Source organism: Aethalodelphis obliquidens, unplaced genomic scaffold, assembly GCF_003676395.1.
Source record: "Aethalodelphis obliquidens isolate GAN/ISIS:26980383/991018 unplaced genomic scaffold, ASM367639v1 scaffold5, whole genome shotgun sequence".
Taxonomy (NCBI): domain Eukaryota; kingdom Metazoa; phylum Chordata; class Mammalia; order Artiodactyla; family Delphinidae; genus Aethalodelphis; species Aethalodelphis obliquidens.
Window position 1 is genome coordinate 43,734,714 of NW_020837949.1, and position 15,944 is coordinate 43,750,657.

Genomic DNA, 15,944 nt, shown 5'->3' on the forward strand with positions numbered 1-15,944 from the left:
CTGTGACATCACCTGGGAAAATCCAGAAGATTGGATAACCGAGAAATGCCTAATCAAGATTCTGCTGTACATGTGAAAATGGTGGGTATTTGAATATTTCCAGTTCCATTTATTAATGGTGAACCTTCACCACTTTTACCTCTGTCTCTAACCAGATAATTAATTATGGGACTGTAACTGTATACAGATCTTTCTTCCCAATGTTAGACACACAGTAGAACTTCGAATGTTTGTTGAATTGAATTTCTTTGGAATTCTTTTTGCTTGAAATATAATGTGCATTGAAGTGTTTCTCGGCATATAAAATGATTACCCCGTTCCTTTTTGTGCTAAATTTTCCTTGCTCAGCAACAGCACACTTAAATCATACAACATGAGATCTTTTCTCTTAGGCCTCTGAATTAAAATGACCAGCATTTAAGAATTTTTAAAAACTTCTTGAACAGCAGTAGCTTTCATTGCATTATAGAAATTAGGATGAAGTAGGGAAAATATAGGCTTTGGCATCAGAACTGGCTTCAGATCTTAACTCAGTCCTTGATAGCTGTGATACCCTTGAATGAAGGCAACCATCTCACCTTTAAGAAATGGGTGTGAAAGCACCAACCTTGTGTTGTTTTCATTCATATATTTTCCCAGCTTTTTTAAGATATAATTGACAAATAAAATTACAAGATATTTAAAGTGTACAGTGTGATGATTTGATATGCATGTACATTGTGAAAGTTTACCCCATCTAGTTAACACATCCATGACCTCACAAATTTACCTTTTTTTTTTTTTTTGAGAACATTTGAGTTCTACTCTCTTAGTAAATTTCAATTTTGTGATAGTGTTAAACATTATGATCACCATGTTATACATTATATCCTCAGACCTTATTCATCTTATAATTGAAATGTTCTTATACATATTTAATGAAAAAGTATATATAAAGTACCTCATCGCACATAGTAAGCACTCAGTGAATGTGAATCTCCTATATTATGTTAGTAAGTGTTTTAGCTCTGTAAGTAGCATTTATTTGTATGTGTGGGGAAAATTATGTCCATCCTCCTTATTCATAAAAATTTTTTAAATCACAGTTTCCATCTTTTAAAGAGGACAACTGCCCCATGATCTCTTTCGTATTTTCTCTTTCTGTCCTTTTTGTTGTTCTTCCTCTTCTCTATTTTTTCATCCTTTTTCTTTCTAGTTTTCTTTTTCTGGTTTGAGCCTATAAACCAGAACTTAGCATGCAAACAGCTTTGTGTCACAATTAGTAAATCTCTCATTTAACTTTCCTCATCCAATATGTGATGGGAGGTTAAAGTTGACTCAAAGTGCTGATTAAGCTTGTCATCAGTATACTTAGAGCTGTTAGGATAAAGCATGAAATTGCTGATCTTTTTAATACATCAAATATAGTCCAATATTGGCAGTTTTGTATGGTTCAGCCTAATACTTGGACATGATCTTTGCATCCATTGCATGATTGACATTTGATTCATTGGTACTGAGCATGAACATCGCTGACTTAAATCATTCTAAACTCATTTTCTTTCTTGAGTTGATTTTCTTTTTCTTTTTTTAACCAAAATGAATACAAGAGACATAGGAAAGTCTTACCATATAATTTGTTGTTACCTGGATCCTAGAACCTTCTATCATGTGTCTCCTTTAGAAGCAAGTAGCAATGTAGTTAACCCACAATAACACTATTGAAGGAAAACAAGCCAAAAGATGATATATACTTAAATACTTTTTACTGTCATTGCGTGAATTTACACAATTTTTACCTTGGGTTTGCTTTTCTAAAAACATTGATACATCTTTTAAGTTGATATCTCCTTAGGATGTTATTCTTAACTTCTCATGATCTGAGTCCAAATCTCTCCTTCCAGACTTTACACACACTCACACTGTTCTCCATGTACACTTAAGTTCTAGAAAAACAGAGCTATTTATCTTTTTCCCACATTAGACCCTGTACTTTGACCCCTCCCCAGTCTCAGCATACCCAAATCCTGCTTCACTCTGAAATCCTAGCTCCATCGGCCCTCCCTCCTTTGACCCCAGCAGAAGTAATCTCAATTTCTTCTGTTTCTCTGATATTGTACTTGGACATCTTGGCAATGTATTAGTTATTTGGGTTCCTGTATTATAATCCATGTTAGAGAACATGCATTTGAGTATAAGATGTATATCTTACTAAAACTTCTGTATCTTTTACAGAGCTGCTTAACAGAATGCCTTACAGTTAAAGACTATATGGTAAATGAAGGAAAGAATTTGGCCTACACTCCCTTAATGTGGAGACAGGCCAGATATGTGGTAGGCAGGAGAGACGGCTATCAATAAAATTTAGCAGTGCATAATCTTCAAAGTAAATCATAGAATCATCCAGGTATGTGAGTGAGTAAATGTACCAGTCTGAATAGGTGGTTTTAAAAATCTATACTTTTTATGTCATCACATAAAAATTGTAGTGCCCACTCCTTTGTACCAGTAATGAAGACTTTTGCTTGTACCATATCTGAACATTGGAAAACAAAGAAAAAATATTTTCCCTGAGAGCTTCAGACAAAGATTCTTAAGTAATTCAAACTAATTTTGATGTGGCCGTGTTTAGGAAAATTACAGGTAGACATCCTTAGGACAATTTTGTGACTACTATGCAGATATACATTTATATCATCTCAGTGTATCCATAAGATAATATCAAACACTGTAATATTGCTATAGGGTTGTGAACAAAACTATATAACTTTGAAATCAATTTCTTTAGAAATCATGCATTCTGAATATGTAAGTAGACTAATAATTAGGAATTCGTTTCATCTGTACAGATACAATATATTAAAGATCAGCCAGAATAAGTATATTTTAGGTTTTCCATAGTTATCTTTAGCATTGCTTCAGATTAGGCTCCAGTCAACCAGAATACCCTGATTCTTGTCAGGAAAGCTTCGTTCCCTCCCTAACATTTTATATTATAGCCTTAGAAAATGAATTTGTTTTCTTTTGCTCACAAATGATGGAAATTTTTAGCCCCTTATTTTTCATAAAATTGTATTATCAAATTGGAAAGTTTTCAAAAAATTTAAAGTAACTTGCCCTTCAAATTTCAAGTATCATTATTTTATGTACCACCAAAGAGGAAGGTGTATTTTGTCCAAGAGGAATATGAGGAAGGGATTTGAGGAGGTAACAAAAGTATGTGACGTATGATGAAATGCATACTCCTGTAGTGTGCTTCATAATGTTCTGATATTCTGATATTGACAAATTTCATACATAAAATTGTATTTCTTAGGCTGTATTCTAAAATATTTGAGTAAAATGTCCAATATCTCAAGTTCCTGAGAAGTATTTATCATATACTTTAGTAATATTGTATGTGTATTGTGGAAAGGGGTGTGTGTGGTGTATTACCATATAGTCCAAGGCAAGTATAATTATAATTTTTTTATTTCTTACGCCGGTGTCTTCCATCCTGTCGTGTTCTCTGGAGAAAGTAGCTGCCCTTCCATCTGTTTTAATCACTGGTATTTCACCCTAGTACTGTTTGAGTATTCGCTACTCATTTATCTGAAAATGAATGGTTATATTTTGTGCAGAAGGAGGGATATGAATGCCTCTCTAGCCACTGGTTCTCTTTATTTTCACTGTCAAATAAACCAATCTAATAGTTGCTTAGCCTAGCAGAAACCAGCCTTCTTTGAAGTCCTGTTTAAACATGGCTTTTTAAAATTAAATGTATTGGGGCTTCCCTGGTGGCGCAATGGTTGAGAGTCCACCTGCCGATGCAGCGGACGCGGGTTCGTGTCCCGGTCCGGGAAGATGCCACATGCCGCAGAGCGGCTGGGCCCGTGAGCCATGGCCGCTGAGCCTGCGCGTTCGGAGCCTGTGCTCCGCAACAGGAGAGGCCACAACAGTGAGAGGCCCGCGTACCGCAAAAAAAAAAAAAAAAAAATTAAATGTAATATGTAACTTGCTTGAGGCAGGACATCTTCCTCAGTATCGACACACTGAAACAAAATGTCTAATTTTCTTGGCGAAAATACAGTAGATGACATATACCCTCTATTGCTTTCATCAACGGGTTAGTTATCGAATCAAGCATATGCTGGTTGTTATGCATCTGCCAGTTAAGGCAGAAGTAAGAGCAGACTTTAGTCAGGGGATCATTTACTAGCTAAGGTATTTGTAAGGGAACAACAAAAGTGATATTCCAAAACAGCAGTGATTCCTAAAACTCAACAAGAAAACGGTATAAGCATCATGTCATCATATATCTCTAGCTTCTCCTGTCTGACACAAAGTAGACACATGGTAAGTATTTATAAAACAAGTAAATGGATATTAATGAATGAAAAAAAGGAATGTAGGGATAAATGCCTATTGGTTTTTCTCATCTATTAAAAAATCACAATAAAATAGTGATTTATTTAGATGATTTAAATAACCTTCTTTATTCTTTTGAAACCGTTTAAAGTCCATTTAAATTAAAAAGATCACTGTGTGAAGGTTAGTTGCATTGCAGGTTATCCTATCCTATTTAAATATGGCTTTTTAAAATTAAGTGTATTATAAGTCCAGGTCTTTCATTCATGAAGAAAAATTTAATGTTCCCACTTCTCTTTCCTGTACACTCTGTATTCATCCTCCAGTCTTAGGAAAACATTTTAGCTTTTTTTCTGATTTTCCAATTTTGTCCATTATGTAGCGACAACATGGGACCTAATAGACTTAACTGGTCAGACTCTCTTGTAGCAGAGATACAAGGTCTGGGGAATTTTTCATAACTGTGTCCATAACACACATGAAATATGTTAATATTGGTGATAACACACCCATAATAATAGGATATAAAGTAAATAAATATTATCTGATACAAACCACTATAGAATCTTGATTTGAGGTTCATTTTCTTTTTATACTGTGAGCTGACTATTAAATGATTCATAGTTTCCTTCCCCCAGTCTTCTTGTACGGCTGTAAGAGCACTGTGCTGGTGCTGATTTTACTCTGATCAAACTCTGATCAATTTCATTATATCTGTGATATGGTAGAAAAGAGAAACAATATTTATATAACATTAAATTGTTGAGCAAAACTAAAGCCTGCATAAACCAGCCTAGTGGCAGCTTCTAAGCCCAGGTGGTCTAATACCTAATAGGGTCTTAACTTGAAATAAGTCCATTGTAAAATTTATGCCACGAACAATGAAGTTTGGGGGGATATAGTACAATAAAGAAGCAAAGATCTTGAAGCAACTTTTCAAATTAAATACATTAATATTAATTTCAAAAAGCCAGATGCAAGGACTTCCCTGGTGGTGCAGTTGTTAAGAATCCGCCTGCCAGTGCAGGGGACACGGGTTCAAGCCCTGGTCCAGGGAGATTCCCACATGCTGTGGAGCAAACTAAACTCGTGTGCCACAACTACTGAGCCTGCGCTCTAGAGCCCGCAAGCCACAACTACTGAGCCCACGTGCCACAACTACTGAAGCCTGCGTGCCTAGAGCCCGTGCTCCGGAACAAGAGAAGCCACCGCAGTGAGAAGCCCGTGCACCGCATTGATGAGTAGCCCCTGCTCACCTCAACTAGATAAAGCCCGCGCACAGCAATGAAGACCCAACACAGCCAAAAATAAATAAATAAATAAAATATTTTTTTAAAAAAAGAATGCATTTTTTTTTTAAAAAGTACTGTTAAAACTAAGGTATTTACTTAAAAAAAAAAAAAAGCCAGGTGCAAAAGTTTGTAATGAGAATGAGATAAATTATGTGCATATACATGCATGATTGCAATCATAAAAATGAAAACAATGGAAAATTGATTTAAATGTTTACTTGTTTATCCTTGGGCAGTAGAATTACAGGCAATTTTTATTTCTTTATACTTTGGTTTTTTTCTGTGGTAAACATGCATGACTTTTATAATTAGAAAAATTGCATTTTCTGATAATGTATTACAAATGTAGTTTTGCCTTAATCTTCTAGATGAAAACTACTGATGTACTTTAAAATTTTCTGTATAAATGGCAACTTGATATGGTGGTTTGCTTTTTTAAAAATAATGCCCCAACATTTTTACATCTTTAAAAAATAATAAGCTTTTTATATTATTCTGCTTAGTATCAAAGGAACCTGGGGAAAAAGGAATTAAAAATAGTTAATTAATTTCTTTGATTTTTAGATGCCAGAATTCCAGAAAAATTCAGTTCGCATCAAGAATCCTACAAGAGTAGAAGAAATTATCTGTGGTCTTATCAAAGGAGGAGCTGCCAAACTTCAGGTGAATAATTATCGAGAAGCCTTAAGTATTAAACCTTTATTTTTCAGGTTCAAGCAGACTCATTCATCCTATGTGTTGCTACAATCTAAGTAAAGAAAGTTTCGATAGCAAGCTTCGCCCATCCTTTTGGAATGTAAAATCTAAGAGATATATCTAGAATTGGTCTAAAATACTCAGAATGACCCACTGGAAACAAACAAAATTAGTAGCCTTGAGATAAATTTAGCTTTTCTTTAATATTAAGTGCTAAGCTAACTAGTGATATGCATAAGTATTAAACCATCTTAAGTAAAATATTAATATTAATAATATAATATTCTTTAAAATGTGTACAGTTTCAAGTTGTTCTTTTAATTTAATTAATCACAGTAGTTCAGGACTTTCCTGGTGGCACCGTGGTTAAGAATCTGCCTGCCAATGCAGGGGACACAGGTTTGAGCTCTGGTCCGGGAAGATCCCACATGCTGCAGAGCAGCTAAGCCCGTGCGCCACAACTACCGAGCCTGCGCACCGCAACTACTCAAGTCTGCACGCCCTAGAGCCCATGCTACACAACAAGAGAAGTCACCGCAATGAGGAGGCCACGCACTGCAATGAAGAGTAGCCCGTGTGCCGCAACTAGAGAAAGCCTGCGTGCAGCAACGAAGACCCACTGCAGCCAAAAAAATTTTTTAAATAAAATAAATCATAGTAGTTCAAAGTAAAATGTAACTTTATTAGGAGATAGATAACTTTTTTTTTAATTCTTTTTTTTTTAAAGGAATGTTTTACGTGTAAATTAAATCAACAGTCTGGATATTCAGTAAAAACTTACTCTTTTTTTTAAACATTTCTGAAAAAATATTTAGCCCAGTCTCCTAAGTTTCAAGAGTTGGTAAACTGTTGCTACGTATCATTCATTCATTGGTAGAGTTTACCTAAATAGACAAGTTAACTCAAGAATGTAACAGTTTCAATAACGAAAAGCTTCATATAGTTTGCTTCCACTGCATTTTTGTACATTGACCAAGTAGGTTGAAATTGTGCAATGTTTTGTTGCTGTCAGGAATAGTAACCATATTACCTGTGAGTGCAAATTCCTATACCGATTAGTCAGATTTTATTTGGCGACAGTGCTGGGGCACTTAAGGTTCATCTTGTAGTTATGGAAATTCTCAGGACTTGATATATGAACTGCATTAGAAATCTCAGTGTAGACCAAATAACCTACAGTGGAGGGCAGGGACAGAACACAGTCTTATGCCTCTAGGAAATGTGCATTAAGTGTCTGGCCTTGGTGGCTGTAATTTCATAGTGCCTTTTTCCCTTTTCTTACAGATAATAACAGACTTTGATATGACACTAAGTCGATTTTCCTACAGAGGGAAAAGATGCCCATCATGTCATAGTAAGTGTGGCATTCATAAACAAATTTATGAAATTAATCATTATTTTACATTCCTTTTCTACCTGTATTATCTATGAGATTGCTTGGGGTTTTTTCTTCTTTATGGACATTGAAAGTGAGGGAGCCTTATTATTTTATTATTATATTTTTAGGATTTGTTTTCCCCATGTTACATAAATGGCTGTTTTCCTGTATGGTTTTGGTTGCAAGAGGAATGAAGACTTCTGAAATTTTTCTCCCAAATGTGGTCTACTGAGGAAATATTTAAATGAATTTAAACTTTGAATTAGCCTAAAGAAACAGATTTATCAAATGCTTTGTGTTTCCTAGGAATGTTACTAAATTTTTGTGTCATTGATAAACTAAGTAAAAGAGTGAGTTACTAGATAAATATCCAGTTAAAATCTGTTGTTAGGATAATATACCTTTTTTGGTTTCCAAATTTGGCAGTGAGTTTTTAAAATAATACTCTTTAACCTGATATAAGTCCTCTCACTAACTGTTGGAACATGTGTAATTTGACAAATCATTGATAATTTATTTTTAAAAACTACTAAAAATTGTACCCTTTGGCCCAGTAATTCCTCTCTGGAGAATTTCTAATCAAGTAATCCCAAATGTAGGAAAAAAGCTTTAGATCCAAGGTTTAGATTTTAAAACCATTAGATTCTCTAGGAATGCCATGTGAATTACAGCACTAACACCAAAAGTTGTAATGACCATGCTACTTGATTTGGCATTTAAGTTAAAAGTAATAAGTTATTTGTAGAACTAGTAGCATCAGAGTATTTCTTTTCTTTTTTTTAATTTATTTTTTAATTAAAGTATAGTTGGTTTACAATGTTTAGTTAATTTCTGTTGTACAGCAAAGTGACTCAGTTATACATATATATACATTCTTTTTTATATTATTTTCCATTATGGTTTTTCCCAGGATATTGAATATAGTTCAGAGTATTTTTTTTAATGCCTAGTTTGCTTTCTTTCTTTAGATGTCATTGACAACTGTAAGCTAATTACAGATGAATGTCGAGAAAAGGTAAACACTAACTATAATCCAGAGTTACTCAAAAACTTCATTACCCTTTTTGCTGAGAGTTTTTTCAGGTTCATTCATACAAACAAGAATGGTTGCAAAGTGTTTATAGCCATATCTGGCACATAGTAAACACTCACAGATCTTAGGTTTATTGTATGGACTATATGCTCCCAACTTATTTTAATGAAAAAATTAACAGTAACTTTTTAACAATAACAATAAAACTTACATGAGAAACTTTTAATAGATTACCAAAATATTCTGGTGTCCTTACATTAACTGGAGAATTAAAACAAAAATACTGTGATGGGAATTCCCTGGCCATCCAGCGGTTGGGATTCCGAGCTTCCAATGCAGGGGGCACAGGTTCGATCTCTGGTTGGGGAACTAAGATCCCACAAGCCTTGCAGCCAAAAAAAAGTACTGTCGTTTTATGTATTTTGTCCCCTTAAATTGATCAGGAAACTGGCTCAGTTCTCTACTTCCTTGAGTAAGTGTCTATCTGTGTCTATTTTAACAAATAAGACTCCAAATATGAATCAAATTGAATACTTTCATAGGAGAACAAGAGTTTTTTGGTAGTGATAATTTGATTACTGGTTTCACTGAATTACTGACCTGAAAGTACTTTAAAAAAGCAAGGTAACTTTTTTTAAAATTATTATTTATTTTATTTATTTATTTTTGTCTATGTTGGGTCTTAGCTGCTGCTCGCAGGTTTTCTCTAGTTGCGGCGAGCGGGGGCTACTCTTTGTTGCGGTGCGCGGGCTTCTCATTGAGGTGGCTTCTCTTGTTGCAGAGCACAGGCTCTAGGCACATGGACTTAAGTAGCTGTGGCACACGGGCTCAGTAGTTGTGGCTTACGGGCTCTAGAGTGCAGGCTCAGTAGTTGTGGCGCACGGGCTTAGTTGCTCCGCGATATGTGGGATCTTCCCAGACCAGGGCTTGAACCTGTGTCCCCTGCATTGGCAGGCGGATTCTTAACCACTGCGCCACCAGGGAAGCCCCCGAAAAAGCAAGGTAACTTTTTGCAGGTATATTTAGTTATATGTAAACTAAGACCAACAAAGATGTCTTCAGTGGATCTATGCATTAGTTAGGCATGATCTAATCTTTACCATATAAAGCAGTTTGTGGAAAACACTTGCTTACATTGTTTTGCTTTCTGTAAAACTAAGCAGCTTAATGACAACTCTGTAGTCTTAACGATTGTTATTCACTTATTTCTAGTTACTGCAACTAAAGGAAAAGTATTATGCTATTGAAATTGATCCTGTTCTTACTGTAGAAGAGAAGTACCCTTATATAGTAGAGTGGTAAGTGTGTATTGGGTGATGGGAGGTTTAAAAATATAAAATAACATTACAGTTACAACTAATGGTTTTCCCTGTACTGTATATAAATAGATTCATAGATTATCCAGTGAGTTAGAGCAGTGATTAAATATGACAAAATGAACTCGAATTCTCTAATCACTGCAACAGTCTAGAATTTGTTTTGTTACTATGAAGATCAGTGGGAATAAATTTAAATCCTGCACTCAAGCCTTAAATTAAAAAGAAGAAAAATTTTTTAAGTATATGGACAGATGTGGCTGAATGTATAAAGAAAAAGAATTAGGATTTAAGTTGACTCTGAACTTAGTTGGAGCCAGCAGGTGACATAGTTACTGAGAAATGAGCCTCTGATGTTGGTCGCATTAATCAAAATGCAGCATTCCAAGCAGACCACAGTGGAAGCATTGTGTTGAGTCCTGGGAGAATGCTCTTAAGAGAAATGTTGACAAACTTAGTCTGTGTCAAAGGAGTCCACTAAGATAATCACAGGAATTGGAGCCATCCCATTTGAGGAAGATTTCAAGGAATAGAGAGGATGCTTTGATTTGAGAAGCAACAACTTGTGGTTTTAGTCTCAAGAGACTAGGAATGATGTTACTGGTTTTCATTATCCCATTACCTAACCTGAATACGTTGCACACTTAATTAGTGTTTATGGTATGAAACACTGAAAGGAGGTTAGACTTTACATGCCTCTCGAAACAGAACTAGACTTGGAAGGCTTAAGCCAACTGATTTCAACATGATGAAAGAAAGGACTGTCCAGCAATTAGAATTTTCTAGCAATGGTATAAACTTCCCTGGGAGAATGAGCTCACTAACATGATGAGAGCTGACTCAGAGAGGAGGGTCACTTAGGATTATAGGTGGATTTTTAGATATCAGCTAGAGAGGTTCTAAAGGCCTATTATACTGAGATGCTATAATTATAGGTGGTTTTATGTAATTACAAAGCACCTATATATAAAAATTTCCATAGCAAGAATTTTCTCCGGCTCACTAGGCAACATCTTCAGTACTTCGGCTCTTCATGAAAATTCAGACCACAAACAGGTGGGAAAAAATGGCTTAGCTCTAATTCTCACTGCAATCAGAGAAATGATTTTGCCTCCCTAGCTTCAATTCAGTTTTATCTATAGACTGAGGACAGAGTTACACCTTGTATCCTTTCATTATCTTATTAACACATTTAAATTAAACCAGACTTTGAGAACTGGGAAATACAGTAAGAACATGCATATCACATTTCGAGACACGTGGGGTATAACATTCATTAGTGATGAATTTAAATCTCTAAAATTTAAATTCAAAATTACGATAAATGAAATGCTCATTTTCTCATACTGAAGAATGCTTTTTAATAAAGATAATAGTCTTAATTTGCTTTAATCGGTATTCTCTTTTTCTTTGATAATTGATATGCTCTGTATACTTTCCAGGTATACTAAATCACATGGTTTGCTTGTAGAACAGGCTTTACCAAAAGCCAAACTTAAAGAAATTGTGGAAGAATCTGACATTATGCTCAAGTAAGTTTCTCAGGTGTTTTTTTTGTTGTTGTTAATTGTCTACGGACTTGAACTGTTGTTATATATGTATTCAAGTGTGTTTTTTTATTAAAATAATCTATAAAATATCACATATAAAAACATATCCAAAATATGCCACCTGTCATAAAACAGTGGTAAGATAAGGAATGTAGAATGACATATTAGATAATTTCAAGACTAACTTAAAAATTTATGAAACCAAGACCATTTTGAAATATTTTAGCAAAATACTTTTGAAAGACATGAAATATGAAAGGAATGTTTATAAATCAACTTGAAAAGGATTTTAAGCTCATAAGTCTGTTTCTGTTACATGATCTGCCTTCTGAATTCTCAAACTCCCCTTGAAAACTAGTATCTCTAGGAAAGGCGAATATGTTTTAGCAGGTAATAAAAATATCTGTAATATATGAATTATATAAACTTTTTTTTTTTTTTTTTTGGTGGTACGCGGGCCTCTCCCTGCTGTGTCCTCTCCCGTTGCGGAGCACAGGCTCCAGACACGCAGGCTCAGCGGCCATGGCTCACGGGCCCAGCCGCTCCGCGGCATGTGGGATCTTCCTGGACTGGGGCACGAACCCGCGTCCCCTGCATCGGCAGGCGGACTCTCAACCACTGTGCCACCAGGGAAGCCCTATAAACATTTTTAAGCTTATTTTCAATACTGTTTACCACCTCTTAAATTTTTCAATTCATTGGGTGAATATGATGATATTTCTTTTTTTCTCTTTTTTTTTTTTTTTGATGATGCTACATTTTAAGGTAATCTGCTTCTAAGGAGCAAAGCATTAAATTGTCAGAAAAAGTGTGAGGACAGCTAGTAAGTATTTCATTCCTTTGTAGGCAGCTTAACCTATAGTGCATTAAGAGTAAAATGAGTTTTGATTTTAAGATCAAGACATTACCTATGGCTGCCACATCTTAGGTAAGAGAGATGCCAGATGTAAAGAGAATACACCACTCTGCTTTTCTTACAATAAGGAGTAGATGAGCAAGATGACAAGCAGGAGGTCTTCCAGCTCACCTTTTGTGGGTTTTTCAAGGTGTGCTTCAATTATTTGCTGTAAAATGATATACATTCTGAACTGTAGGTTTATATCCATATTCAGTGCAAGTCTAAAATCATCTAATTTGTACTGTTAGAATTTATTGAAACGAGGATAAAAAGCTAACCAGTTTGAAAAACTTGCAGTAGTGTCATAGACAACAGTAACAGCCCTCTTGGGCAGTATTTTGAAATGAGAATATAAATGAGCCATAGAATCAAGTAGAAATATTTAGCTTTTATAACTTCTAGGTGAAAAGGAGATATACCTTGCTCTTTAACATTCACTTCTTACCTCCATCTTACAGGGAAGGATATGAGAATTTCTTTGATAAGCTGCAACAGTACAGTATTCCTGTGTTCATATTCTCAGCTGGTATCGGTGATGTACTAGAGGAGGTTATCCGTCAAGCTGGTGTTTATTATCCAAATGTCAAAGTAGTGTCCAACTTCATGGATTTTGATGACAATGTAAGAATAGCAAATCATTCTTCATGATCAATTTTAGTATCAGAAAATATTTTAATCGTGTAAATGCATTTTAATTTATTATTTAATGTATATTCATTAAACCAGGCCAAGTTGATAGGCCTGCTCTGGAAATCATCATCTCTCCCAGGGTTATATCTATATCCATGTTTTAAAAATAATATACCAAAAAAAAAATAATAATATACCCTTCTGTTTCTGAAGCTGCAGACTAATAATAAAATTAGTAAAACTTCTTTTAAAGTAATTTAATGCAGCAATTCTGAACACTTAATATCCATAGATGGGGAAAAAAAAGTGAATTAGAACTGACATTACTTGAATGAGTTCTAAGAAAGACAATATATTATGACATACATAAAATGAGACCTTTTGGTTGAGAAACAAATGAAAAGTAAAAATTGGGTTTTCAAAGCATTGTGCTTTCAGTGGTTTTCAATGGTTTTCAATGCATTTAAAGTGGTCTCTAGGAAGTCATTAACTTCTCAGAGCCCTTCTTACCTATCATGAATGTAAAAATGCAACAAGCAGAACTTGCAGAACCTATTGTTTCAGAGGATTTATATTTTTAACAGGGGCTGCTCAGAGGATTTAAAGGAGAACTAATTCATGTGTTTAACAAACATGATGGATCCTTGAAGAATACGGAATATTTCAATCAACTAAAAAACAATAGCAACATAATTCTGCTGGGAGACTCCCAAGGGGACTTAAAAATGGCAGATGGAGTAGCCAATGTTGAACACATTCTGAAAATTGGATATCTAAATGATAGAGTAAGTATATAGATGTGATTTAATTTTCTTTAGAAAAAAAATTAGGATAAAACTTTATAGACAATCGTTACCAAAGGTGCCTGAGAAAGTAGTTATTTTAGAGACTTTTTCTTTTTTAAATTCATTTATTTAATTTATGTATTTTTGGCTGTGCTGGGCCCTCGTTGCTGCGCACGGGCCCTCTAGTTCGGCGAGCGGGGGCCACTCCCTGTTGCACTGCACGGGCCTCTCATTGCGGTGGCTTCTCTTGTTGTGGAGCACAGGCTCCAGGCGCGCAGACTTCAGCAGCCGTGGCACGTGGGCTTAGTAGTTGTGGCTCGCAGGCTCAGTAGTTATGGCGCATGGACCTAGTTGCTCTGCGGCATGTGGGATCCTCCCAGACCAGGGCCCAAAACCGTGTCCCCTGCGTTGGCAGGTGGATTCTTAACCACTGCACCACCAGGGAAGCCCCAGTTATTTTAGAGACATTTTGATTTCTCTTTATCCCTTTACTTTGGTGATGATTAAAGGAGTTGGTATGTACATATGCATGCTATAGAGGAGGGAGAGTGTACATTCTAAATGAGGCATCTCTGGCCTCTCCCCACTAGAAGCCCATATCATTCCCTAGTTGAGAATCAAAAATGTCTCTAGACATTGCTAAATGTTCCTTGGGCACTATCTCCCCAGTTGAGAACCACTGGGCTAGAGAGAAATCATTTCAGAAGAAAAGCCACCATGTGGGAAACTTCCTATGTCAATGAGTTTTAAAATTTTGAAAGTATTTCTTCATTTCAAAGGTTTTATGAAACCAAATTAATTTACAACATTTTACCCAAAAGATTTAACATAGCAGTGAGATTTATACTGAGATTATTTACTTCTCCCCCCTGCATATTAATTTAATTTTTGTGATTTTTTTGGTTGTTGATTAGGTGGATGAGCTTTTAGAAAAGTACATGGACTCTTATGATATTGTTCTAGTAAAAGATGAATCATTGGATGTAGCCAACTCTATCTTACAGAAGATTCTATAAACAAGCATTCTTCAAGAAGACCTCTCACCTGTGGGTACAACTGATGCAAGAGCTGCTCATCTGTTCATCTTGTTAAAAGATTTTATTTATAATATATTCTTGATCTTGAAGTTTTTCCTCTATATTACTGAAGTATTTTCAGATTTATTGAATCCATCAACTGGAAGCTCCTTTTTCTCCATCTCTCTCAACACACTCCTCACTATATTTTTTAACAGATTAAAAAAAAACTTAGAGCAAAAATTTGAAGAATAACTCCCTACATTTCCATAGTGAATTTTGTAGCTTAATGTTATTATGACATTTTTGAGAAGTCTTTTTACATTGGGAAAGTTTGTAGACGTTTAAAAAGTTTTATGAAATGGTGAAATAACGTGCATGATTTTAAGTGTTGTCATTTTTATAATTTGGGTGAATTATGCTGATGGTATTAACCATCTCCTAAAATTGTGTTACGTTTGGTTATTTTGTTTGGTGAAAATCGATATTTACCAAAAAATATTGGCATTTGATGTTTGAAAAAAAATCTATTGGTATCTACATGCCACTAATCATTACAAAATGTTCTATATTGAAGCACTGATGATAAAAATGAAATGAAAAGCCTTTTTAACTCTGTCAAGACTATTATTATTCATTCAGCAAAACCTGCCATGTTTTTGTGTGTGATGTATGAATCCTAATGTCCTTGTCATAGTGGCTATTTAGATTATTTTCAGATTTACACACTATGAAAAGATTTTTGCAGAGAAAATTTAATCTGTCCTTCAGAAAATAATTGGGCCTAGGCAAGTTATTTTCCGCCATTGAAAATATTAGTAAAAGAAGTACTATATTGAAAGTCTAAGCGTTTCAGAAACAGCCATAGGCAGAAAACAAAATATAGCTGGGTCTCATGCTGACTAAAACAAAGTACTTCAGGGTTAGGAACTGACATTCCTCTGTGCAGTCTGACTTCCCATTCTGAGTTTTGGCTGCCCCATAATGGTTTACACAAGGCTTAGACTTGCCATTGTGATAATTT

The 15,944-nt window shown here is 35.1% G+C and overlaps 1 protein-coding gene across 4 annotated transcripts in view; it reads left to right on the forward strand.

Moving 5' to 3' along the window:
* NT5C3A (5'-nucleotidase, cytosolic IIIA) overlaps positions 1 to 15,674 on the forward strand; it is a 40,884-nt gene extending 25,210 nt beyond the window's left edge. Inside the window, exons 2-10 of one of the 4 annotated variants that reach the window (XM_027102249.1) lie at positions 27 to 81; positions 6,183 to 6,281; positions 7,599 to 7,668; positions 8,661 to 8,707; positions 9,938 to 10,023; positions 11,484 to 11,573; positions 12,948 to 13,110; positions 13,704 to 13,904; positions 14,819 to 15,669. In XM_027102249.1, the coding sequence (XP_026958050.1) occupies positions 46 to 81; positions 6,183 to 6,281; positions 7,599 to 7,668; positions 8,661 to 8,707; positions 9,938 to 10,023; positions 11,484 to 11,573; positions 12,948 to 13,110; positions 13,704 to 13,904; positions 14,819 to 14,920 (894 nt within the window). In that variant the 5' untranslated portion in view covers positions 27 to 45 and the 3' untranslated portion in view covers positions 14,921 to 15,669. Of the gene's footprint in view, positions 1 to 26; positions 82 to 6,182; positions 6,282 to 7,598; positions 7,669 to 8,660; positions 8,708 to 9,937; positions 10,024 to 11,483; positions 11,574 to 12,947; positions 13,111 to 13,703; positions 13,905 to 14,818 lie in introns of all 4 variants that reach the window. The other 3 variants (XM_027102251.1, XM_027102250.1, XM_027102252.1) reach the window with 3 other exon arrangements.
* The last annotated feature ends 270 nt before the right edge of the window (positions 15,675 to 15,944 follow it).